The 27,849-nt window shown below is 43.6% G+C and overlaps 1 protein-coding gene across 2 annotated transcripts; it reads left to right on the top strand.

Moving 5' to 3' along the window:
* Window positions 1-1,512: 1,512 nt before the first annotated feature.
* On the top strand, window positions 1,513-27,569 carry DHH (desert hedgehog signaling molecule). 2 transcript variants are annotated; one of them, XM_070740409.1, is made up of 3 exons: window positions 1,513-2,239; window positions 23,412-23,673; window positions 25,179-27,569. In XM_070740409.1, the coding sequence occupies exons 1-3, from the start codon at window positions 1,925-1,927 to the stop codon at window positions 25,820-25,822; spliced, it is 1,221 nt and encodes a 406-aa protein (XP_070596510.1). In that variant the 5' UTR covers window positions 1,513-1,924; the 3' UTR covers window positions 25,823-27,569. The 2 variants fall into 2 exon arrangements, with proteins under 2 accessions (XP_070596510.1, XP_070596509.1); XM_070740408.1 differs by having other exon boundaries at window positions 25,155-27,569.
* The last annotated feature ends 280 nt before the right edge of the window (window positions 27,570-27,849 follow it).

Genomic DNA, 27,849 nt, shown 5'->3' with positions numbered 1-27,849 from the left:
GAAGCAGTGGTTAGAGTGCAGCACTGCTGTAGTTCAGCAGTTCAAATCTTATCACCGGCTCAAGGTTGACTCAGCCTTCCATCCTTCCGAGGTGGGTAAAATGAGGGCCCAGATTGTTGGGGACAATAGGCTGATTCTGCAAACTGCTTAGAGAGGGCTGTAAAAGCACTATGAAGCGATATATGTCTAAATGCTATTAAAACAATCATTTTGGCACCTGAGGGCCAATTTCAGTTATTTATCCAAGAAAGTGGGGAAGAAAAGATTTCTCCTCTTTGGTCATCTCTTGATGACCAAATTGAAATTTTAACACCTTGCCCCACCCAATGAATGAATGTGTGATGGATGATGGATGAATGTATTTATTTATTGTATGTTTGTTTCTTTTGTCAAGTACGTATTGGTGGTATAAAAATATATAATAATATCATGTATAGATACTAGTAAAAAGAAAAAAAGAAACATTAGGACAAGGGACGGAGGACACGCTGGTGCACTTATGAATGCCCCTTACTATTGTTAACCTATGTATTGTTAATTTTTAATCATGAGGATTTTAATATGATTTAGATTTCTACATGCTGTGAGCCTCCCTGAGTCACAGAAGGGCGGCATAGAAATCAAATAAGTAAGTAAGTAAAAAATAAAGTAAGTAAGTAAGTAAGTAAGTAAGTAAGTAAGTAAGTAAGTAAGTAAGTAAGTAAGTAAATAAATAAATAAATAAATAAATAATATAGCAACTAAGTAATAAGTAGGTAGCTGGACGGGAAAGACAGATAAATAAATCTTTAAGGGCCAGGAAAGGCTAGTTCCTCTGCTCAGAAGAAAGGGGAAAATAGGAGAGCAGTTTCAGGCAAGGATATTCTGCCTTCTAGTTATTTGTTTTCTCATATCCTGAAAGGCAGGAAACAACGCTGAAAGGGCAGGAAACCCAAACGGCCTTTTCAGCCTAGTGACCCACAGACCTATTTTCCCTGAAGAAAACCAGGGCGGGGTGGAGACACAAACTCTTCACGCGAAGGGCCAGAGGTGTGTGTTGACGTGCAGGGGTAACTGAAGAATGCTGGAGCCGAAGCGGGGGAGGTGGAGGGAGAGGGAGAGAGAGAGAGAGAGAGGGGAAGAAGGACTCCAAAAGTGAAATCTTACTCCGAAAACCGCCCGCCTCCCCCTCCCCCAACAAGCCCGCTCTTTTTTTCCCCATGCAAGGTAAGTCGCGATATCCCTGGACTGCCCACTAGAGGGCGCCAGGATGCAGGCCGGCACAGCGAAGAGGCGGCTGTCTAGTTTGCGAGGTTGGGCAGGGAAGGTGGCGGCTTGAGTCCCCGCCGCGCTAGGTTGGTATCCTTAGGGTGCGCCTCCCTCCCTCCCTCCTTCCCTCCCTCCGAGAATCGGCCCCTGCCGCTTAAGGGAGAGGCGGCCCCGGGGAGGATGTGGCTGGCCCTGCAACTCTCGGAGGCCGGACTTCAAGGCGGAGGCGGGCAGCGGGAGCAACGTTTGCCCCGCGCCCTTAGCCAGAAAGGTGGCATCGCTGTCCTCCGCGCCTGGGGGCTCCTGCCGCCCGGTAGCCGGCCGTCGGGGAAGGACGGGAGGCCCCGCGATGGCTTTGGGCCGGGAGAGACGCCAGGGGGCAGGAAGAGCCGGGCTGGTGCCTGGGAAGGGCTTTGAAAGGGCCACTGTGTCTTGGCACGGGGAGGGGCCAGCGTCGCGTATGGGGGCCAGGCGGTGGCACTGCGGGTGGAGAGGCAGGGCACAGAGAGACCTTCCTGCCAGCAGCGGGCTCCCGAAGGGATGGCAGTACGGAGAAATCCCCGTGGCTTCCCAGCAGCCTGGTCAGGGTGATGCCCACCCCAGCTGACTGGGGGACCAGCGGAGAAGAGTCGGCTGTCTGAGGAGAGGGCCAGTTAAGGGCTGGCATCCGGCTGAGATGGCTTGGCGCAGGCTCACCCTGGTCAACCTTCTGGGGCTTTGCTTGACCAGCTGCCTGCTGTGCCCTGCTCAGGGCTGCGGGCCGGGCAGGGGCCCTGTGGGACGGAAGCAGTCCAGCCGCAGGAGCCTGGCCCCGCTGCAGTACAAGCAGTTTGTGCCCAACGTGGCGGAGCAGACCCTGGGCGCCAGTGGCAAAGCCGAGGGCAAAATCGGCCGCCACTCGGAGCGCTTCAAGGTCCTGGTGCCCAACTACAACCCTGACATCATCTTTAAGGATGAAGAGAATACGGGCGCTGACCGGTTGATGACAGAGGTGGGTGCTCCTCGGGGAGGGGGGGCAAGGGTGGTGCCCTGCTGCCCAAAAGGCCCTGCGAGCGAGGGGCACCCGGTTCAGCCCTGGCAGCAACAAAGCAGACTGTGACTCTGAGCATAGGATGGCAGCCTCTCCTTTTAATTCTTGAGTAACCTGAGTGAGTGCACCTGTTAGATCAGAGGATTTAACAGGTCTGCAGCCTTGGGCCCAAGTATTTCTCTTCAAACAGGTTAGCCCCTGGGCTTTCCTTCCGCTAGGGTTGCTGGTCTTAAATTATAAAATGTTATCACTCTGGGTTTCTTCAGGCTTTGATCCGGGAACAGCCCTTTACAGAATGAGTCTAGACAGCCATCTCGGTGAGCTATTGCTAATTTCAGGAGGTCTCTTCAGTTCAGAGACATTGTTCTGAGATTCTGTGGATTTAATTTTCTATGAGGGGGGAGGTCGCCTTAATCTTTATGGTTGGGGGCAGAACAGGATTGGCAAACAAGTGCGGGTAGCTAATTTCTAGGCTAATCCCAGGAGAAATGTGCCTACCAAATTTTATTATACAGCCTAGCTAACATTTCCCATATAAGAGAATAAGAAAGCACTGCAGGACTCCATCAGCCCCTTCATATTGCAAATAGCCACTTGGTTTTTTCTGTTTTCTGAAGTCTTCAAGAAAGACCTTCTTTGAGATGTTTTGATACCAAAGCAAGATATGCCGCTACAATGATCAATCTTGGGTATGCACCTATAAAATGCTGGCATTTCTTTTTAAAACTTCACCTGCATTCTGTTGTGCAGTTATAACATTTACTTGGGCTTCAGTATCACAGAAACTCAAAGGTACTTCAGTATTTTGTTGGAAAATGGCCAAATACTTGGTTGGGTAGAAAAATGCTTGCCCTGAAGTGGACAAAACCATTGTCAATTGGATTTTAATTTGTTACTCAAGTGTACATAAACTTTTCTGAGGAGTTTTGCCTTGTTGGAATTTTTAATTCCTTAGTTTAATTATTAGTGTGATTTGCAGTGGCATCCTATGTTGTCTTGAACATTTTAAATGGAAAAAAAATGGGAAAACATTCTATAAATCTAATTAATCTGTGTGAGGGAAACAATATTGCTTTAGTGTTCTTTAGGGAGAATAAACAGCCCTTATTAATTCTGCAAAAAGAGGAGCAATCTTATGGAAGAGTTACATTTATTATCTTAACCAGCTTTCTTGGATCACAACCCACTTCAGGAAATGTACGGAAAATAAAACCATGCAAGGATTATATACACACATTGTGTGTTGCGGGGGAGAGAGAGAAGAAGAAAAAAAATGCTTCAGAACTACCCAAATGCAATTAGCAGTTACATGTGAGCCAAACATTAAGTTAGTTAATGTACATCGAGTGATACGTTAGGCTGAAAGTAATTAAATAAAGCTAAGGTTGGAACGTTTAAAAAAAAAATAATTAGGAATACCTCCAGGACCTCAAAAGCACCAGGAAAAGGAGAAACACATTAACGAAGACTCTGTAAACCGCTTAGAGAGGGCTGCAAAGCACTGTGAAGCGGTATATAAGTCTAAGTGCTATTGAAAGTCATTCAAAGCCTGAAGTGAACATTTCTGAAGATCTGAATGGAGATCACAATCATTGCATTGTATGATCAATTAACTCGTAATGCAGATTGAGGAAGGTGATTGGTTTTGCCAGCTTTCACATCTAAGACCAAACACAGTTTATAAGGAATTCTGTTTTAGCCAAGTTTCCTGACAGTAAGAGCAATTAATCTATGGACGGTTCGCCTCGCAGAGTTGTAGGTGATCCATTGCTAGAAGTTCGGGATAGCGTAAGGATTCCTGCCTTGGGCATGGTGTTGGACAAGATCCCTTCCACCCCTAGGATTCTATGATTTCTGGCTTAAAAATCCTCCACCTCTTCCTGGGTCACCGGATAAAGCCCTCTTGTTTTATTGGGGAATAACCTGGGTCATGAGGCTGTTTACGTAATAGACTCTAATCTTAGTTTCCCCTTTTGCTAAATATGCACTATGGTGTGTGTGTGGGGTGTCTTTTCTTACTCTTTCTCTCTCTTTGTCTCTGAATGTTCTTCCTGCTCCATCCTGTGAAATAAGAACATAGGTGACTTCAAAAACCATCTCCATTTCTTAATCTAAAAGATCCAGATTAGCAGGAGGTCATCAGAAGCCATGAGACAATGGTCATAATGACCTACTAATTGATGAAATTACTTATTTTTGATTTCCTTACCCCATTTTTGCAGTTTTTCTGATACATTGAACCGTACATTAAAACATGGGCAGGATTTGCACAACCTGCCTTGCTAGGAAAAACACTGGTTAGCTACTTTGTAGTTCAGTAGTTGGAGCCCTACGGGGAGGGGAGGGGGGAATCCTTCTCCCCCACTTCAAAGGCATTATTTGGAGTGGCTACAAGGCCAAAACCAATAGTGAAAAATAAGTGCTAATTCTCAGAACCAAAGGTAGATTATCCACTGATGGGTAGGAAGAATCCTGACGTTGGGGGTGCCATTACTCACAGAAAGAGAAGAATCCATTGGCAAATAAAACTGGCTTCTCCCCAGCAGATCTAATGCCTGGGATCCTTTGATTATAATCCATCCTTTTATGTTGAGCTGGGAAGGATTCTGGTCAGTGTTTCCCATTATTTGTAGTCAAGGCGTGGTTGGAGGTCCACTTCATAGAGATGCATGCGCGCTATCACTATTGGTTTTGTTTATTGTGTTAAAGCTAATTTTATTTCTGTCCTCAACTTATGACCGTTTGTTCAGCAAGTGTTCAACATTCCAAAAGGCTGCGAAGTCTTAGCTTTCCGTCCAGGCCTGGGGGCCCTGAATGTAACATCTTATCACGGCCGATTGCAACTGTTCTGTATGTATGTGGATTCGATTGGATAATTCATTATGGTTTATCATGGGTTTTAATATTAATAATTATTACTAATTATTTGACTTGTTTATTGTATCTGCTATTTATTTATTTATTTATTTATTTATTTATTGATTGATTGATTGATTGATTGATTGATTGATTGGACTTGTATGCCGCCCCTCTCCGGAGACTCGGGGCGGCTAACAGCAACAATAAAAACAGTGTACAATAGTAATCTGATGTTAAAAATGATTAAAAACCCATTAATATAAAAACCAAACATACATACATACATACATACCATGCATAGAATTGTAAAGGCCTAGGGGGAAAGAGGATCTCAATTCCCCCATGCCTGACGGAAGAGGTGGGTTTTAAGTAGCTTATGAAAGGCAAGGAGGGTGGGAGCAATTCTAATCTCTGGGGGGAGTTGGTTCCAGAGGGCCGGGGCCGCCACAGAGAAGGCTCTTCCCCAATTATTGTTGTAAGCCACTCTCAGTCCCATTGGGATAGGGCAGCATAGAAATCAATTTAATTTAATTTAATTTAATTTAATTTAATTTAAAATCACAATGCTGAAAGAAGGGATTTACGACTAGTGCTCAAAGTTATGGCCATTGAGCACCTCTGCAGCCATGCAATTGCGATCTGGGCTCTTGTCAACTCACTCAGGCTTAGGACAGGTTCCCAAGCCTTCCACGATCATGCGATTTGCAATCTTCAGAAAGTCAACAGGGAAGGTCACAAGCTGCCTTGTTTCTCTTGTGCAGTGTTCCATCTCTCCACTCTGCCCTATGTTTCTCTCCAGCCTAGGGAAGGCCGGGCAGCTAGAGAGAAAGACTTAATTTTCTAGTGCACGGTGGGAGGGGAGCCAAAGGGCTGGAAGAAGGAAACTGTGACCCACCACATTGGTTCTGTGCATTGAGGGGGACTGCCTGCTTTCTTTGGGTAGGCAGTCCCTTTGCTCTGTTCCTTTAACAACCTGTGCAATCACTTAGTGGCCACAAATGAGAGGCCTGGAGCAGCCATCATCGAGTGTCTCCCTTAATGATTGCAACCATTTAAGGACTAAGATGGGCAGATTCCATCAGGGTGGTAACTCAAGGACTACCTGGACACCGTATTCACAATTTTAAAAAGGAGCCTGCCCCTAAGTTTAATATACAAAAGAGAAAAGTTATGGGAGGGAAGAAGACAAATAGCAAGTTCAGTTATATATTATAATGTTTTTTAAAAAGGAGTATAGTGGTACCTCTACTTAAGAAATTAATTCATTCCGTGATCAGGTTCTTAAGTAGAAAAGTTTGTAAGCAGAAGCAATTTTTCTCATAGGAATCAATGTAAAAGCAAATAATGCATGCAAACCCATTAGGAAAGAAATAAAAGCTAGGAATTTAGGTGGGAGGAGGAGGAAGAGGAGGAGGAGGACAGTCGCTGCTCAGAGCGAAGGGAGCATTTCTTTTATCTGGGCGCTGGCAGAGGCTTTTTCCCTCTCCAAGTGCCCAGAGAAAGGAAAATGGTTCGTTCGCTCTGGACTGCCAAAGTCTCCTTAAGCGCCACCGAAAGGCTCCTCTGGCAGCCCAGAAAAGCCTGAGATGGCCAGGATTAAAGGGGGAATGACAGGAAACTGGCCGGGCCTTCGTTCCGCTCTCAAATTTCCTGGGAAACTTTTCCAGGCTCAGGTTCTTAAGTAGAAAATGATTCTTAAGCAGTTCTTATCTAGAAAAGTTCTTAAGTAGAGGTACCACTGCACTTCAATCATGGCCTGGAATATTTGATATAAATCTGGAAGGGGATTGTCTTTCTGGAGGCTGATGGAGGGCCCTGCTTCCCATTTCATCTGCATCATCTAGTGTGACAAAATGGCTGCTGTCTGATGAGCATTGCGTAAACAGCCTCATGGCCTAGGTTGTTCCTCAAGAAAGGATTAAGGCTTTATCAGGGGACTTCCATGAAGAGGTAGAGGACTTCTAAGCCAGAAATCATAGAATCATAGGGCTGGAAGGGATCTCGTAGGACCAATATCTGCCCAAAGCAGAAATATTTATGCCATCTTGAACTTCCAGGAATGGAGCACCTACAATTCTGGGTGGCAAGCTATCTACAGATTAATTACTCTCACTTGTTGGATTTCCTTGTGAGGAGCTTCAACTCATTACTAGAAATATTTAGAAATAACCTCCTGCGGGTGAATTAAAATTATTAAATCGAATAGAGAGACAAATTGATTGAGGCTGGGATTTGAGTGGGGGGACGGGAAATTCCCATTTAGTCTTAGATACATTATAGATGGAGTATTTTGAAGTGCTCTCAATTTCTTTTTTATTTTTTTACTGAGAGACAATATTCATCTCCTTCAATATCGTCGGCTCAGTGCCACTAGAATTGTCAAATAAAATTCATTTATTTGGTTTATATTCTGCCTCTACTCAGGATAACTAATACATCTAAATCAGGGCTGTCGAACTCCCGGCCCCTGAGCGCTATGGGTCACACACTCGCCACGCTCACGCCGGGTTTAGCAAAGGGGAGGGGGAAAGACCAATATGTCACGTGATGCCACTGTGACGACGAGAGTTTGACACCCCTGATCTAAATTGTCAAATAGACCTTTTGTTCATATCATGGAACAATGAACATATAGGATTGATTGTCAGACAACACAGTGATGGCCAGCAATTAAGATGTCTTCAAAAGAACTTAGATATGTGAAGGCTATTCTGACAGTGGGAATCAGTTGCGGTATCTGATGTTGAAATGCCATTTGGCTTAGCATGGATGAATCCTCCGTGGTCATTTCAAAGTCAAACATGATGGGCGAACCACAATATTTCAGCTTGCTTATCAAACACGGCAAGTATGACGATCAAATTGCTTGAAAAGATGTTATGGTATATGCCCTTGAAATAAGAACAAATATTCAAAAGGATAATAGAAGTAGGTGGCAGGGGAACTGAAATGCATTTGAGAAATAGTGGATAAATGGAACCAAAAGGGTGTGAAAAGAAAATAGTGCATTCATCTGGGCAGGAAGAGAGAAAACAATACCAACTGCTAATATTTACAGATCTTTAACGTCGTCTTTGTCACACGTTCCTTCATTTGGCAGGAACATTTTCTACATCAGTGTTTCCCAACCTTGGCCACTTGAAGATATCTGGACTTCAACTCCCAGAATTCCCCAGCCAGCATTCGCTGGCTGGGGAATTCTGGGAGTTGAAGTCCAAATATCTTCAAGTGGCCAAGGTTGGGAAACACTGTTCTACATGGATGTAGCTTGTAAAATTAGGAAGGGGAGGTGAATTTTGTACTTAACTTTCCAGCTTCTTCCTGAACCAAGGAGTGCCACCAAAGATTAATGGGTAGCACGACAACAGCAGAGATAACCTTGTGCCTGAATCCCACAGATGTTCAACATAGTCCATCACATTGTGTCTACAAAGGGTGGACTGAGTTTGAGCAAGAATAGTTTATTCCTTGACTTGAAAAACCAGGAAATGTTCCTTCAGGCCTGTCTGAAGCCTTCAGATGGAAGACAACGTGGCGGTGAGGGAAAGAAGGACACGGAAAGTGGGAGAGAAGAGCTGTACTTCTCTAGGACAATGACATTTTGCCTTTGGTGGGTAGAAAGTTTCCTGCTGCTGAGTCATAGCATGCCATCTGAAAGCAGGGTGGGATGGCAGCGGCCGGTCGTCCAATTCGGAATAGCTAAGGGGGTGTGCAGACAACAAAGAGAAGAATTACAGGAAGGTTTAATGGCTCCTCTGGGGCATTAGAGGCTGCTTAAAGGGGAGGCAGGAAGCTTGGTGATGTGGACTTAAACACCACAATTATAAATATTCCTTAGAATGACTCCAGGAATGCATTTTATTTACTTACTTACTTACTTACTTACTTATTTATTAGATTTGTATACCGCCCCTCTCCGTAGACTCGGGGCGGCTCACACCATACAATGAAACAATTCATAACAAATGTAATAAATTTAAAAAACTTTCAAAAACCCCATTATTAAAACCGACATGCACACACACAAACATACCATACATAAATTGTATAGGCCCGGGGTGTGTGTGTGCCTCAATTCCCCCATGCCTGATGGCAGAGGTGGGTTTTAAGGAGTTTACGAAAGGCAAGGAGGGTGGGGGCAGTTCTAATCTCCGGAGGGAGCTGGTTCCAGAGAGTCGGGGCCGCCACAGAGAAGGCTCTTCCCCTGGGACCCGCTAGTCGACGGGACCCGGAGAAGGCCAACTCTGTGGGACCTAATCGGTCGCTGGGATTCATGCGGCAGAAGGCGGTCCCGGAGATATTCTGGTCCGATGCCATGTTCATGCGCAGGAGCTGACTAATAATCTTGCCCCCTTGTTGTTAAAGTTTTGCAGCCGAAGGGAAGAGTGCTATCTCTGTCTTAAATACACCGGAGAAGGAAGTAAATTAGTGCCAATAACTAGGTTCTTATCTTATTTATTATTTATTATATGTCAAAACATAGACAAGATAGCAATTATTGGTATAAACATAAACATAAAGTAAATACAGTATACAGATAAATGAGGAAAGTAGGACAGGGTCGGTAGGCATGCTGGTGCGCTTATGCGTGCTTATACTGTATTTATATAATATATAATATACTCCAAGTCTGTGGAGAGGGGCGGCATACAAATCTAATAAATTATTATTATTATTATATTTGTTTACTTACTTATTAACTTATTAACTTACTTATTTACTTACCTGCTTACTTGCCTGCTTGCTTGCTTGCCTGCCTGCCTGCTTGCTTGCTTGCTTGCTTGCTTGCTTGCTAACTTACTTACTTACTTACTTACTTACTTACTTACTTACTTACTTACTTACTTACTTAACATATTTATATGCCGCCCAACTCCCGAAGGACTCTGGGTGGCTTCCAGCAAATTAAAATTATTTCTAAAGCAGTAAAAGCAGATTCTAAAACAATAAAAACGTTCATTAATAACCCCAATTAAAACACACATATTCAAACTAACATCCCTCATTCAACGGTTCCAGGCCTCCCAGAACAGCCAGGTTTTTGCAGCTTTGCGGAAGGTTGACAAGGTGGGGAGAATACGAATCTCCGGAGGCAGTTGATTCCATAGGGTCAGGGCCACCACTGAGAAGGCTCTTCCGTGGGCACCTGCCAGCCGACATTGTTTGGCTGACAGGACCTGGAAAAGGCCAACCCTGTGGGTTCTTACCTGGGAGGTATGCGGCAGAAGGCGGTCCCGAAGGTAATCTAGTCCCAAGCTATGTAGGCAGGGGTGGGCTGCTAGCTGGAACGCTAAATTGGGCTTGCCGCCGTGGCTCATGAGTGCTAGCGGGGCCAGTGCGATTTTGCTTCTGCACCTGTGTAAGTAGCAAAATCGTGTACGGAGCTGCAGGTGTGCCTGTGTTTCGGTGAAGTTCTTTTGCTTCTGCGGATGCCAAAACACGGGCGCACCTGCGGCTCTGTGCATGATTTTGCTACCTCCACAGGTGCAGAAGCAAAATCGCGCTGGCCCCGCTAGCATTCACGAGCCGCAGCGGTGAGCCCAATTTAGCGTTCTGGCTAGCAGCCCACCCCTGCATGTAGGGCTTTATAGGTGATATCCAGTACCTTGAATTGAGTTTGGAGACCGACCGGCAGCCAGTGCAGCTCGCAGAGCATCGGAGCATCGAAGTATCTTTATTTATTCAATTTTTCTTAATTTATTCAATTTTTATGCCGCCCTTCTCCTTAGACTCAGGGCGGCTTACAACCTGTTAGCAATAGCACTTATTTAACAGAGCCAGCGTATTGCCCCCACAATCTGGGTCCTCATTTTACCCACCTTGGAAGGATGGAAGGCTGAGTCAACCTTGAGCCGGTGTTGAGATTTGAACCGCTCACCTGTAGATCTACAGTCAACTTCAGTGGCCTGCAGTACAGCACTCTACCTGCTGCGCCACCCCGGCTCTATATGCACTAAAGATACCTCGCAAAATGGCCGTCCGACCGTCTTCATGACGCCAAAGCTCCGCCCATGGAATTCCCTATTGGGATTCCCCACCTCCTTTCCAGTCTCCAGATCGGCCAAAAACACCGCCGCTGATCGCAAAAGCGGCGCTCCGTTGAGTGGTGCCGCCCGGCTGTAACCTTCTGAAACAGCCGGGCGCTTCTCGGCGGCCTCTGGAACCCGAACCCGAACTTCTGGGTTCGGTGTTCATGAGAATGCCGAGAAGCCCCCCGGCTGTTTTAGAAGGTGACAGCCGGGTGGCGGCACCCAGCGGAGCGCCATTTTGCGATCTGCGGTGGGTTCATAAGCCAAAAAAAGTTCGTAAGAAGAAGCAAAATTTTTCCGAACCCCGGGTTCATATCACGAGGGGTTCGTATCACGAGGGGTTCGTATCACGAGGTACCACTGTATTGAGGTTTGTGATAACAAATTATTTCAGTTGCCATAACTAAAATCCACTTGGCTCCATTTTCTCTTCCTCCCATTTCCTCGTCTTTTTATACCTTTCATCCTATATTGCTGTCCTTCAATTGCCTTTCCATTCCACCAGAGACCAAGAACCCCAATCACTCTCAAATTCATTCTATATCAGGGCTCTGTGTCTGTGCAGAGGTAAATGCAATTGTATTCTATAAGGATGGTAAATTGTCTAAAATTGCATCTTATATTTTAAGGAAAACAAAAAGATGGGTCTTAAACTGTACACCTTTTGTAATAACCTTCACACGTACACACACCCATTTTAACATTTTATTTCAGTTTGTAAAAATTCTGCCCTCTTTTAGAAAAGGCGGTAAGATCTCTCCAATAATTCCTGCTGAACCAAGTTCTGTTTTATCAGCTTGGCTCTTCTGATAGGAGAATAACTTCAAGGTTTCTTTGAACTGCTACTTACATGTTTATACAAAGCAAAACAAGCTTCTCTTTCAGTCTAAAAATGTGCAGTGAATATTCCCGCACACACATTTGCCTTGTCAAGGCAAAAATTTATTAACTGGAGCTTTTTTAAATCTTTCCTCTCTTATTCCACTCTATGCTCATTAAGGGACATTCTAGGGGAAAAAATTGCAATTATCTTTGCCAAGAGATGAGGCAGAATCTTTTCAACGGTGGAAAGGCTTGCCTTCAGAAGTTGTGAGTGCTTGAACACTGGACAGTCATTTATCTGAAATGGTATAGAGCATTTTTTTTTCAGGTGCCGAAAGTGCAGGCGCACACACTATCGCGCCTGCATGAGTGCCCATACTCATAATTCGGTGCCTAGGGAGGGCGAAAATTCCCTACCCTGTTCCTCCCCAGAAGTCCTCTGGAGGCCAGAAACAGCCCATTCCCCAACTTCTGGTGGGGGCCCATTTTTCACCCTCCTCAGGTTCCAGTAGCTTCCCTGGATCCTGGGGAGGGCAAAAACGCCCACCCACATCCCCCTGGAGGCCCTCCGGAAGCCAAAAAGGCCCTCCTAGAGCCTCAGTGCGAGCTGAAAATCAACTGGTCGGTGCACACAAACTTGCTAGACCTGAGCTGGGGCAACGGTTCCCGTGCCGGTAGATTCTGCAGTTTAATGTTTCCAAATGTAAAATAATGCACTTGGGGAAAAGGAATCCTCAATCTTGAGTATTGTATTGGCAGTTCTGTGTTAGCAAAAACTTCAGAAGAGAAGGATTTAGGGGTAGTGATTTCTGACAGTCTCAAAATGGGTGAACAGTGCAGTCAGGCGGTAGGGAAAGCAAGTAGGATGCTTGGCTGCATAGCTAGAGGTATAACAAGCAGGAAGAGGGAGATTGTGATCCCTCTACATAGAGCGCTGGTGAGACCCCATTTGGAATAATACTGTGTCCAGTTATGGAGACCTCACCTACAAAAAGATATGGATAAAATTGAACGGGTCCAAAGATGGGCTACAAGAATGGTGGAGGGTCTTAAGCATAAAACGTATCAGGAAAGACTTAATGAACTCAATCTGTATAGTCTGGAGGACAGAAGGAAAAGGGGGGACATGATCGAAACATTTAAATATGTTAAAGGGTTAAATAAGGTTCAGGAGGGAAGTGTTTTTAATAGGAAAGTGAACCGAAGAACAAGGGGGCACAATCTGAGGTTAGTGGAGGGAAAGATCAGAAGTAACGTGAGAAAATATTATTTTACTGAAAGAGTAGTAGATCCTTGGAACAAACTTCCAGCAGACGTGGTTGATAAATCCACAGTAACTGAATTTAAACATGCCTGGGATAAACATATATCCAACCTAAGATCAAATACAGGAAATAGTATAAGGGCAGACTAGATGGACCATGAGGTCTTTTTCTCCCGTCAGACTTCTATGTTTCTATGTTTCTATGATATGGCTCCGCGTGCCACCTGTGGCACCCATGCCATAGGTTCGCCGTCACTGGTATAGAGTTTCCTCCTTGAGCAGGGGGTTGGATTAGAAGACCTCCAAGGTCCCTTCCAGCTCTGTTGTTCTATATTCGGAGACGGGGCGGCATACAAATCTTCGGCGAGGGACAGCATACAAATCTAATAAATTAAATTAAATCAAATTAATTCTCTCATTTTTTCCCCACCAAGTATTCACAAATACAAAACCTGTAGCAGGAAACTTATCATTATCTTTGGCGGGAGATTAGGTGAACTTACTTGACTCTCCTATGAATATTCAATTAAATTTTTCTGAATCTGTATTTTTTTTTCTTGCATGTGTATTAAGTTTCTAATCCTTTTATTTTAAAGGCTGGAGAATTAAAAAAAACCCCAAATGTAATCCTTGCTATTCTGGCTAGCAAGTGCAAAGGACACTGGGAGCAAGACATAAGATTTTAAGCTGGTTGTTGTTAAAGTTGACACTAATTTATGATGTTTCCTTAGTTTATTTAAGACTTGCCACTTCAAATCCTTTGGATTGCAGCAGGGGTGGGTTCCATTTACCTTCCCTACCAGTTTGCATCTCATCATGCAAGACACCCAGAAATGGCCCTCTGCGCATGGAAAGAAGCCTTTGCACATGCAAAGGTTTTTTTTTTGCAAGCTGTGGTGACTGGAGGACCAATTCGGGAGCAGGGACCGCTGGTCATCGCTGCTAGTTCAGGGAAGGATGGTAAATTTCTGCTACCGGTTCTAAAGAACTGGTCCAAACTGGCAGCAACCCACCATTTGGATTGCAGATTTAAGAATGAAGTTGGTAAACTCCCCTTTTAATAATTTTAATAATAATAATAATAATAATAATAATAATAATAATTTATTGGATTTATATGCCGCCCCTCTCCGTAGACTTGGGCGGGTAACAACAATGATAAAACAACATGAACAATCCAATAATAAAAAACAACTAAAAACCCTTATTATAAAATCAAACATACACACAAACATACCATGCATAACTTGTAATGGCCTAGGGGGAAGGAATATCTCAACTCCCCCATGCCTGGCGGTATAAGTGAGTCTTGAGTAGTTTACAAAAGACAGGGAGGGTGGGGGCAATTCTAATCTCTGGGGGGAGTTGGTTCCAGAGGGCTGGGGCCACCACAGAGAAGGCTCTTCCCCTGGGGCCCGCCAAACGACATTGTTTAGTCGATGAGACCCGGAGAAGGCCAACTCTGTGGGACCTTATCGGTTGCTGGGATTCGTGCGGTAGCAGGCGGTTCCGGAGGTAATCTAGTCCAATGCCATGTAAGGCTTTAAAGGTCATGACCAATACTTTGAATTGTGACCGGAAACTGATCGGCAGCCAATGCAAGCCACGGAGTGTTGAAGAAGAGTTTTCAGTCTATGAAAACTCCACAAGTAGCTAGATTAAATAATCTAAATTTAGCTGCTCATCATAATGCGTGTTCCTTTCAAATAGATCATAAAAAAAGACCCCTGCATCAGTGTTCCGTCTAATTTTTTTGGGGGGGAGGGGCGGAAAAGTATAGTGTCTGAGCGACAGTCCCTTCGGGACTGGGCGGCACAGAAATCATAAATAAATAAACAAACAAACAAACAAAAAACCCACCCTGTTTTGCCTCAGAGAATTTCAAAATAAAATACTGTACTGTGTGTCTATAACAGTGAGCTCATAATAGGGCAACTCTATCAATATCAAAATGCCACTTAAATAGTTGAGCTAGTTTCAAACTAGATTTTGATTTTCTTTCTCTCTTCCTTACTCCCATTCTTTTTCTTTCTCTTTTCCTTCCTCTCTTTCTTCTATCTGTTTCTCTCTCTCCCTCTCTCTCTCCTTCCCTCTCACTCTTTCCCTCTCGGCTTCTGGGCAGGTTTGGAAAACACTGAGTTGATGATGATTTTTAAGTGAGTGATTGCTCACTGCTCAGCTTAGAGGGAACTATGCCCTGCATCATACATTTTGAGGGGAAAGAGTTGTGATAGCTTTTAGCTATGAAGCAACTAGGCATGTTTCTGCTGGAGTAGAGCAGGGGGTGATAGACACCTGTCCTTTCTGTAGTGATTTTTGAACATCTCCCAGTAGCCCCCAACCAGTGTGAACTGTGAGGAGCAATTCTGGGAGCCACCAGCTTCACAATCTCCTCCTAGCCCAAAGAGTCACCTTCCTCCTGCCTCAGATGGGCAACTTCTAAGTTCTCCATCATCTTCTCAGGAGCCTCCTACTTCCGTGCCACTCAAAGTCCATTGCAAGAAAGCAGCTGTTCGGTCTGAAGCCTGCTGGGTACTGAGGGACCTCCAGTGGGAGTCGCAAGGGGAGGGGGGGGAAGGCTGGCACCCAATGAGGTCCCATCTATGACACGTCCTACGGTGCCCTTTCCCCCCCTCCATTGACACCAGTCCCGGGCCTGCGGAGTGACTGAAAGAGTCTTTTGTGGCAAAGTTGATGATTTTGCTGTTCTTACCAGAGGAGTTTGAATTCTCGCCGAGTTAAGTAATTCTGGGCCTGGAAAACAGCTATTGTGTTCAGGCCCAGGAGCCCATGGGAAGCCTCTCGCATTCCTCTCTAGGCTTCTAGCTTGCTCCTTTCACTATAGACCAGGCTGTTTTGTTTTGTTTTTTTAAATGAAATGCCTTTTTCTCCCACTCACTTCCTGTTCCCCCCACCCTTTCGCCACTTCTTTCCTCTTTTCGGCCATTTTATTCAGCCAGGTGTTCCGGTTGCCCATATCTGGGTCCAGTAGCGGGTTGCACCTGGTACAGCTGGGATCGGGAGTCCGGTAGTGGAAATTGAGATGCGTGTGCCTCTCCATGCCCCCCCGTGAGCGTGCCCGCGTGAGATTTGGCTTCTGTGCATGCGTAGCAAATGAAATATTCAATTCAATTCAATTCAATTTATTAGATTTGTATGCCGCCCCTCTCCGAAGACTTGGGGCAGCTCACAACAGTAATAAAACAATATTATAGCGAAACAAATCTAATATTAAAAGAAGCATATAAAACCCTATCATATTAAAAAGCAAACAGCACATACATACCAAACATAAATATAAAAAATATAAAAAAGCCTGGGGGAAAAGGTGTCTCAACTCCCCCATGCCTGGCGGTATAGATGGGTCTTGAGTAATTTACGGAAGACAAGAAGGGTGGGGGCAGTTCTAATCTCCAGGGCGAGTTGATTCCAGAGGGCCGGGGCCACCACAGACAAGGCTCTTCCCGAGGCCCACCAAATGACATTGTTTAGTTGACGGGACCCGGAGAAGGCCAACTCTGTGAGACCTTATCGGTTGCTGGGATTTGTGCGGTAGCAGGCGGTTCCGAAGGTACTCTTGTCTGAGGATGCTCTCATGTGCGAGATTCCGCCAATTTTTGGTGGTTTTTTGCTCCCGCGTATGCACGGGAGTAAAGAAATAACTGAAAATGGGTGCAATCTCACATGCGAGAACATCCTCACGGGGGATTTTGCTTGCTGTGCAAGTGTAGAAGACAAATCTCGCACTGATGGGTCCATGTGTGCTCACCAGATGCGCATGCGCCCATGACAGTTCCGGATACCGCATTGGTAGCAGCTGGTAGGTGCAACCCCCGCCTGCCTGGGTCTTAGAGAGCCACACAGCTTCATGTCATAACTTAGATTGATCTACATGAGAGAACCAGATGCCTTTATTTTGAGGGTCCAACAACATCTGGGACCGAGGCAGGGAGCAACCTCTGGCTTGGGAGGACGGTAGAGGTAGTCCTCAACTTACAGCCATTCATTTAATGTGACTGAAAAAAGTCACATGACCATTTCATGACGGTTGAAGCATCTCCATGTTTACAGGATCAAAACTCAAACGCTTGGCAACTGACACATATTTATGATGGTGGCAGTATCCTGGGGTCTTTCGGATAAGCAGAGTCAATAGGGAAGCCTGATTCACTTAACAACTGTGTTATTAACTTTACAACTCCAGTGATTCACTTAAATGTTAAGTGAGTCTTGCTTAGTAACAAATATTTTGGGCTCCACTGTGCTCCTAGGTCGAAGACAAATTGTTAATGACAAAATAGGGGTATTAGGTATGCAGTGGTACCTTTGTAGTCATCATTAACTGGTTCTGGGTGGTGTGATGAGTACCAAAAAAAAGATGAGTACCAAACAGATTTTTCCCATGAGTAATGTAGTGAGTCAGAAGGCAGCCAACACCGACAAGTTCTATCTTGTGTTTTGAGTACCAAACAAACAATGAGTACCGGGACAAAATTTTTACATCAAAATGCATTGATTACCAAATTCAATGAGTTTCAAAGTAGTTGAATACAAGGTACTATTGTGTGTGCGCGCGTGTGTGTGTATATATATATATTGTGACACATACAGATAGAATTGTCGGCTATCAATAAAATTAACTGCCTTGGAAATGGCCCTGGGTTGGGCCGAGAGGCAAAAAAGAAGCTGTGATGTTCCTTCAATACACCAGGGTGATTCGACACAAAAATATGTAACCCTTCCCTGGTGCAGATCTGAAGGGATTGGATACTGTAGCCTAGAGGTTAATTCTCTGCCTTACAAGGCAAAGGTTGCAGGTTCAAGTCCCAGTGAGGGGTATGGTTAGCTGATGAGGCCAAAATAAGGCCGAAATAGATCTATCCTAGTCTCCCTTTATTTCAAATTCAGCAAAAAAAACATGTGACATATATATGTGTGTGTGTGTGTGTGTATGTATGTATGTATCACATATTTTTGCTGAATATTTAAAATTAAGGGAGACTAGGATAGCGCTATTTTGGCCTTGTTCTGGCCTCATCAGCTAGCCATACCCTTACTGGGATTTGATCCCGGGGCTTCTGCCTTGTAATGCCAAGAATTAATCTCTAAGCCACCAGATCTGATCCCTTCAGTTTTGTGCCAGGGAGGGGCTATATGTTTTTTCTGTGATCCAACAGAAAAAACATATATACCTGTGAGGTGAGTTGGGCTGAGAGGGAGGGACTGGCCCAGAATCATCCAGCCAGGTTTCATGAAGCAGCAAAATGAGTGATTCCACAGGAAACGGGAATCTATATATAATTTATATAGAATGTCGCTTGGCGGGATCCAGGGGAAGAGCCTTCTCTGTGGCGGCCCCGGCCCTCTGGAACCAACTCCCCCCAAAGATTAGAATTGCCCCCACCCTCCTTGCCTTTCGTAAGCTGCTCAAAACCCACCTCTGCCGTCAGGCATGGGAAATTGAGACCCTCTTCCCCCTAGGCCTTTACAATTCTATGCATGGTATGTATGTATGTATGTTTGGTTTTTTTTATGTATATTAATGGGCTTTTAATTATTTCTAACATCACACTACTATTGTACACTGCTTTATTGTTGCTGTTAGCTGCCCTGAGTCTCCGGAGAGGGGCGGCATACAAATCCAATAAATAAATAAATTTCAACAGCATAATGCATATGTTTACTTGAAGACACATTTTGCAAATATTTTCATATGTGTATCATAGATATAAAATTTATTCCTAAAGGCTATTCTGTCATGCAATTCATTGTACATAAATGCAGTCAGTATTCAGCACTCTGGATAATTAGAGAAAAAAAATGTGACATTTTTTGTGTGAAAAATGAGATATGTTAAGGAAAGATTTAAGTAACAAATGGAATATTTTGTTCCTTTAGAGCAATTCAGCGAACTGCATAATTTATTCAAGGTTTGTATACAGGGTGTATCAAAACAGGTCTCGTAGAATTGAATATATTGAATAAATTACCTCAGAATTGGTTGCCATTTTCTTTTAAACATTTCTTTATCATTTAAAACACAATCTTCAAATATTCCTAAATTTGGAATATTTTCTCTTATGTTTGCAGATTTCCTTTAGATCATCTGGTGGACTATAGGACTTCTTTCTTTCTTTCCTTCCTTCCTTCCTTCCCTCTCTTTCTTTTTTCTTTCTTTCCTTTTCCTTCCTTCCCTTCCTTCCTTCTCTCTCTTTTCTTCCTTTCTTTTTCTTTATTTCTCTTTCCCTTCCTCCCTCCCTTCCTTCCCTTCTTTCCTTCTCTCTCTCTCTTTCTTTTTTCTTTCTTTCCTTTTCCTTCCTTCCCTTCCTTCCTTCTCTCTCTCTTTTCTTCCTTTCTTTTTCTTTATTTCTCTTTTCCTTCTTTCCTTCCTTCTTTCCTTCTCTCTCTTTCTTTTTTCTTTCTTTCCTTTTCCTTGCTTCCCTTCCTTCGTTCTCTCTCTTTTCTTCCTTCCTTTTTCTTTATTTCTCTTTTCCTTCCTTCCTTCCCTTCCTTCTTTCCTTCTCTCTCTCTCTTTCTTTTTTCTTTCTTTCCTTTTACTTGCTTCCCTTCCTTCCTTCTCTCTCTTTCTTTTCTTCCTTTCTTTTTCTTTATTTCTCTTTTCCTTCCTTCCTTCCTTCCTTCCTTCCTTCCCTCCCTCCCTCTGGATTACTTTTGATACAGCCTGTATATTTAAACCACAATTCCTCTCCTGTGAGCCACAAAATGTATGTTTTTGGGAAAAGATATATTGGAGCCATACATATTTGACTGACTCCTTGTAAAGATTATGAGGTATACAGTTCATAATAAAGTTGATAAGTCTAAAAATTGATGGAAAGAAAACAGAGGCAAGGGAATAGGATAGGATTCGGGATGAGGTAGGATAGGGAATAGGATAGGATTAGGAATAGGATAGGATTCGGGATGAAGAAAAGCTGATTTCACCAGGGGGCACTCTAGAGCAGTGTTTCCCAACCGTGGCAACTTGGAGATATCTGGACTTCAAGTCCCAGAATTCCCCAGCCAGCGAATGCTGGCTGGGGAATTCTGGGAGTTGAAGTCCAGATATCTCCAAGTTGCCAAGGTTGGGAAACACTGCTCTAGGGAACAGGACCAAAACCCCTCCCATTTATCTTGAGAGAACGTTTAACAGGAAGTTATTCAGTCAAGTTATCTTTCATCTGCCTACCCCAATCTGGCTGGTCTAAATCCAGGTTAATTAAAAACCAGGTAATGAATTGGAATGTATTTTTCTCAGGGCGGTTAAGTTGGTGTTTTTTTCCACCTCACTGCTTCAGGAGAGAGATGGCCTAATTTCAAAGAATTAATGGTTAATTGTCAATGGCCAAGATCAAGCCCACCCATCCTCCCACTTTAAAAATCACCTTTCCCCCTACTTCCTAATAGACAGACTAGGCAGAAAATGTGTGTGTGGAGGGGAGGGGGAGAGAGCATAAGTCTATTTTTTCTATTAAAAAAAGTACTTCAAAAGCAGAATATTTATACGTATACACACACACACATTCATGCAGAATTGGTTTTTACTTTCACAGACACGCTCCATTTTTATCCTTGCCTTCGTGCTTAGCTAATTATTCGCTTTCTTCTTCTCTGGTTAACTGTGTGATCTTTCTGTTCATTTAATTTAACAAACACATGAACTAAATACAAGGGGAAAAAATGCTATAATAGACTATTAAAGACTTTTCTTAATTATCCGGATTACAAACTGGAAATGCCCTTGGCAGATATAGCTCCATTCCAATTCATACGAAAGGCACGATTAATGATGTTTAAAGGATGTTTTGTTTTATTCCCTATCTGTTTACTATTACTGAACATTCAAAATATACTATTTAATTCTATGTATAAATGCCATATGTGTACATACATATTACACACAGGCACACAAAAATATACATTATCTACTATATAAACTGTACGTGTATGTACACACACACACACACACACACAGAGCTCTTCTAAAATTATACACAATTGAACCTCATTTACTGCGATAGGAAAAACATACCCAGAGCCCAGAAGGGGGAAAAAAGAAAATACATTCAATTTTTTTCTACTGCGTACCTGACCAAAATTTTTCTACCGGTTTTGCATACCTGACTGTACCCATAGGAGCCCATCTGTAAGGAGTCAAAGTCCCACAGAGTCACCCTAGGATTGTCCAGTTGAACCTGAATTAAGATTTAAGATTTAATTGGATTTGTATGCCGCCCCTCTCCGAGGACTCGGGGCGGCTCACAGCATGTACAGAAGAAAACAACCAAGAAACAACAATAACAATCCAATTAGTAATACATTAAAAACAACCTTTAAAATTCTAATTAAAAAACTAGCAATACCATTCACTCAACAATCATCCTGTGCAGATGAAGTGAAGGTGAAAGGAATCACACACAGGGAAAGAAGAACACGTCAGTGTTGTGGGATCCTTGGTCCTCTCTGAGCTTGGTTGTGAAAATGCCAGTCCTCCAGGGGCGGATCGCAACTACTGCCGCTACCGGTGCGCTGCGTGCACAGCTTTGGTTGTGTTGTGTGCACGCGTGCTATGCACGTGCACCCCCAGTGTGTTTTTACTTCTTTGCATGTGCAGGAATGCACAAGAAGCAAAAACACGCTGAAATCTTACAAGGGGATGTGCAGATTTATTTGTTTGTTTGTTTGCTTGCTTGCTTGCTTATTCATTCATTCATTCATTCATTCATTCATTCATTCATTTATTCATTCATTCATTCATTCATTCGATTTTTATGCCGCCCTTCTCCTTAGACTCAGGGCGGCTTACAACATGTTAGCAATAGCACTTTTTAACAGAGACAGCACATATTGTGAGTTTTGTGAGATTTTGGTGATTTTTTGCTTCCATGCATGCGCGAAAGAAAAATATCGCTGAGATTGCGCAAGAAGCCAAAAATATGAAAAAGATGGCGGCGCCCATAGGACTGCCAGGTCACGCACAAATTGTGTAATCTGGTGGCAGTCCATTACCGCACCGGTAGCAACCCACCACTGCCGTCCTCCCAGATAAACCAGACAGGAAACACACCCTAATGAGCTAATTCTAGCCGGGGTCATGTGATCACTTTTTGTGACCTTCTGACAAGCAACGTAAGCGGGGAAGCCAATTTCACTGAACAGCCCTCTTACTAACTCAACAACTGCAGTGATTCACTTAACAACTGTGGCAAGAACGGTCATAAAAATGGAGCAATACTCATTTGACAACTTTCTTGTTTAGCGACAGAAACTTTGAGATTAGTGTGTTAAATGGGGTTTACAGATTTGAAAATCAAAGTATTTGTTTTTATTGCTTAGTTTTAATTTATCAAGAGGGGTTTGATGAAATATAATAATGGCATAATAATAATTAATGAATTTAAATGTTTGTATTTGTTTGTTGTTTAAACTGATAAAGTATAAGTATATAATTTTTATACTGATAAAATTAGCTGCCCCGAGTCTACGGAGAGGGGCGGAATACAAATCTAATAAATAATAATAATAATAGGTATAAGGGTTTTTAGTCTGTTTTGAGATTTGTACTAAGAGGGAAGAAGGCACTACGGCTTTGATATTGATTTTTACCAATAATTTAAGGAATATTAATGATGGACATAATTAAACTTAATTAATAGAGATTTATCTGGATGATGAAATTAGAAAGAATGGAATAAGGGGTGTGTGATGATAACTGAAATTAAACAGATGGGATTTAAGAATGTATAATTTTATTATATAAAATTAACTAATCCAAAACTATTTTATTGTAACAAAACCGAAGGTATATTGTTTTTTGTATTTTATGATGTGGAGGATTTTTTTTTTTAAATTACTTTGGAAAAAGGAAACGTTGGGCTCAATTGCAGTTGTAAGTCAAGGACTGCCTGTATTCTAGGAAAAAATAGATGAGGATCCTTCTCTCCAGTCATTTTTGGGAGCACTGAGAATTAAAAAGGGGAAAAGTGAACTATTGACAGGAGTTGAACCCGACAGTTTGCAAATGGCCCTGGACCAGAACTGGTTCAACTGCTGGCGCCTTGGGATGGTCCTTCTCCTCTTCTGCCTCCCGAGCCTCCTTTAAGTCTCTGTTTCAACGCAGCTTGAATCTTAACGCCATCCACCTCTTTACTTCCTGCAGCGTTGCAAAGACCGAGTGAATGCCTTGGCCATTGCCGTCATGAATATGTGGCCGGGCGTCAGACTGCGTGTGACAGAGGGCTGGGACGAAGACGGGCACCACCTTCCTGACTCTCTGCACTACGAGGGCCGGGCGCTGGACATCACCACCTCTGACCGCGACAGGGAGAAATACGGCATATTGGCCCGCTTAGCTGTGGAGGCTGGCTTTGACTGGGTGTACTACGAATCCAAGGCGCACATCCATGTCTCTGTGAAAGCAGGTACGGAGGGAACTTTGCCTCTGAACTATAGAAAAGGGATAGTGGAGCCAGTGGGATTTGCACGAAGCCATTTGAAGAGCATGATTCCTAGGCTCCATTACCTGCCTGGGCAGAGGAAAGGTCCAGAAAATAGTTTTTATGAATGGGGGGAAGATGGGGCAGCATCAGATTTGGCACTTTCCCAAATTAGGCAACATTACAATACAGTGCTCCCTCGATTTTCGCAGGGGATGCGTTCCAAGACCGCCCGCGAAAGTCAAATTTCCGCGAAGTAGAGATGCGGAAGTAAATACACTATTTTTGGCTATGAACAGTATCACAAGCCTTCCCTTAGCACTTTAAACCCCTAAATTGCAATTTCCCATTCCCTTAGCAACCTGTTTATTTATTAAAGTTTATTTTAAAAAAAATTATTAAAGGCAAACAAAAGTTTGGCAATGACATATTACATCATTGGGCAGGAAAAACCGTGGTATAGGGGAAAAACCCATGAAGTATTTTTTAATTAATATTTTTGAAAAACTGTGGTATAGACTTTTCGCGAAGTTTGAACCCGCGAAAATCGAGGGAACACTGTACTTGGAATGGTTCTGTCTTCTTATGTCCTTATGTCTTAAATAAATACTGTACATTGAACTAGGTTGATTCCTCATCCAGGCTATAAATGGAGCTAAATCTATTTATTTATTTTATTTGTTTGTTTTGTCAAGTACATATTGGTGGTATACAAAGATATAATATTTATATACATGATACTAGTAAAAGAGAAACATTAGGACAGGGGACGGAAGGCACGCTAGTGCACTTACGCACACCCCTTATTAAAGGGGTCAATTTATTATTTAAATAAAAGTCAATTTAAATAAAAGTCAATTTATTGTATCTCACTACCACTTTTTATCCCCAAGATTCCCAAAGCCCATCTTAAAATCAGTGTAAAAGCAGAATAAAGCCACAGAGTTAAAATCAGAAGGAAACCATTGTTATTCCCATTAAAAGGGAAATGTTGGCAAGGGAATGCCATGATGAAAATACAATTTTAAAAAGCTTGTTTCCCGTTCGTACATGTTGTTATGCATGGCATCCAGGCCAACAATGACCTTGGCACTTGGAATCTTCCTTTTTCTTCTCCTTACAGCCAGGGTCACCTTGGTTTGAGGCCCAGTGCCTTTCCCACTGCCCGTAGACTCCTCTGGCCTTGGCATCAGCACCTGGCAAGGAAATTAGATGATCCAGGACAGAGGTGTCAAACTTGCAATGATACATCATCACACGTGACATATCACAACTTTTTTCCCATTGGTTTAAACGGGGGTGGGTGGGAGGTGTGGCCAGTGTGCAACACATTTGGCCTGTTGGCCGCGGGTTTCACACCCTTGCTCTAGAAGGCTCCCAAATGCGGCCCACGACAGGACCTTGAACCCAGGAGACCAGAATCCAAACGTAACCCGTCTCATGATGTCGCCTGTTAAATTCCCTAGATAACTCCATGGCTATTCGTGCAGGCGGCTGCTTCCCTGGCGATGCGACCGTGACACTGCGGAGTGGCGAGAGGAGGAGCCTCTCCGAGCTGCGCCACGGAGACTCTGTGTTCGGCGTAGATCAGGACGGACGAGTGACGCTTAGTGAGGTTCTGCTCTTCCTCCACCGAGAGCCCCACCAGCAGACCCTCTTCGTGGCCATTGAAACAGAAGAACCCATTCGCCGGCTGCTGCTTACATCCTCCCATCTCATCTTCGTTGCACGGGACCCGGCCAACAGCACAACGGACTTCTCTCCGGTGTTTGCCAGCAGAGTCTGTGTGGGAGACTCCGTTTTGACCTACCAGGGGGGCGACCTTCCCTTGCACCCTGCCCGAGTAGTCCGGGTTTGGCAGCAAGAGGGCACTGGTGTCTATGCCCCCTTGACCACCCATGGCACAATCCTGGTCAATGGGGTGCTGGCATCCTGCTACGCGGTCCTTGAAAGTCACCACTGGGCTCACTATGCCTTTGCCCCACTACGCTTTGTCTACGGCATCTTCTCACTACTCTCCCTGAAGGGGGAATCCAGAAACTGCAGCGCTCAGGAAACAGGCGTGCATTGGTATTCACAGTTCCTGTATCACCTGGCGTTGGACTTGCTGGGTCAAGATGCACTTCACCCCTAAGAGGCTCGCTGGGCCGCTTGTTTGCCAGACAAAGTTAAACTCACCATGTCTTTAGATAAAGGGAGACCCCCTTGAGCATTTGCCTGGCTCCCTGTCTCCTTGCCTTGGCCGGCTGATGATTCTAGAGCCGAGGTCCCTTTAAGCATCAACCTTTGCAACAGAGAAACTATCCTGTGGCCATGTGGGAGTTGGATTGAGGGATTAGGTCAACTGATACCACTACTCCTGCTGAAGGTTGCAAATCACAGGCACTGGACTTCCTACAGATGTGTTTGGGAGGCCTAAAAATATCCCAGGCATGCCGTGTTCTCCTAAATTTAGCCCAAAGTCAATTAAGCCTACTGTCTTAATTTTTAGCAGGTGGAATGGATTGCCCATAGGTGACTTGATCGTCTGGGTTTATAAAACCAGCATCGGGTCAGCTGTGGCTTCTTTTTTAATTCCCCCTGCAGCTGCCTTAATGGGATATTATGGGAGGTATACAGTACAAACAAGTACTGATCATTTCTAGATGGCCAGAAGATATTCGACCTCCCTCTAGCTTCAGAAATGCATTTCTGTGACGTGCATTCCAGGAAAGGTAACACACAGGTTGGCTTGACCCTTCAATTTGGGCAGGTGATATGAAAACCTGCAATTGCTAGTGGGGCAGCCCAGTGACGGTGGGGCTTTTCCAAGAAGAAACATGCTGGGGGGACCATCTATGAACTAAGAATGGGTTATAGCAGAATGTGGCTAGCGTCTGTATAGCTTGCCATCCCTTTCCTTACTAAGTTTCATCACTGGATTCAAGAAAGATACAAAAAGAGGTAGATCCAATCTTTTGCAGGGGGGGGGGGAGAGATCTCATAACCACCCAGGCTGGAAAGATGATTGAATAGTGGTACAGGTAGTCCTCAACTTACAACCATATATTTAGCATCCATTTGTGGAGTTAAAACGGCACTGGAAAAAAGTGACCGATGGCAATTTTTCACACGATTGTTGCAGTATATCTGTAGTCATGTGATCACAATCAGATGCTTGGCAACTGGCGTGTATTTATGACGGTTCTGGAGTCATGTGGTTACTTTTCGTGACCTGCTAACAAGCACAAACCAGAGCCACTTAACCACTATGTAACTAACTTAACAGGTTCAGCGATCCATTTAACAACTGCAGCAAGTAAGGTCGTAAAATGGAGCAAAATTAACAGTTGTTTTGCTTAGCTAGGGAAATTTTGGACTTAATTGTGGTCATATGTGGAGAGCTACCTGTACGCTGGATAACCATTGGATTTGCTGCCTCGTGGATCTTAAGCAAGGTCCAGCTGCATTTTGCTACTGCCGCTAAGGATGAGGGATGAATGGGAAATTAATACTTCCTTATGAAGATTAAAATCCTTGCTATTCCCTTAAGTCTGCAGTACATTAATGAGAGTAACATTTAACCGGCACACCAGAGTTTTTATTTTTATATTTATGTAAGTAGTAAATTAAATGTGGTCTGCCACCTCTTGTCTTGTACTGTTGGGGATACTAATCGGATGTTTTTGACAGTGAAATGAATGGAAGGAGCGAGCTGTTATTTCTGCAGGTTGTTTAACATCCTTTTTTTTTGGCAATATATTTTTGTGTGTCTTTAACTAAAGAGAATTACTTTGACTCTGATGTCTTGATGTGTTTCTTGAAGGATCTGTCTCAATATCCTATTTAAGGATTGGAGAGAGGGGAGATGAACAATACAATATTAAAAATAGAATCGGCAAGCAATCCTCTTATTCATTGGGGCAAAACATTCTATTTTATAACATATGTCTATCCCGGAGGTTTGCACTGTTCACCTGGGATATAGAGCAACTTTTTATTTGCTGTGCCTGCCCCATTCTTTTAATGTTTTAGTGTAATAGGAGTTTTAAAATATATCAGCTAATACACTGCTCGAAAAAAATAAAGGGAACACTTAAGCAACAGAATATAACTCCAAATAAATCAAACCTCTGTGAAATCAAACGTCTACTTAGGAAGCAACACTGATTGACAATCAGA

The sequence above is a fragment of the Erythrolamprus reginae genome, chromosome 2 (assembly GCF_031021105.1).
Source record: "Erythrolamprus reginae isolate rEryReg1 chromosome 2, rEryReg1.hap1, whole genome shotgun sequence".
In the NCBI taxonomy this organism is placed as follows: domain Eukaryota; kingdom Metazoa; phylum Chordata; class Lepidosauria; order Squamata; family Dipsadidae; genus Erythrolamprus; species Erythrolamprus reginae.
This window is presented reverse-complemented; position numbering and strand designations above follow the sequence as displayed.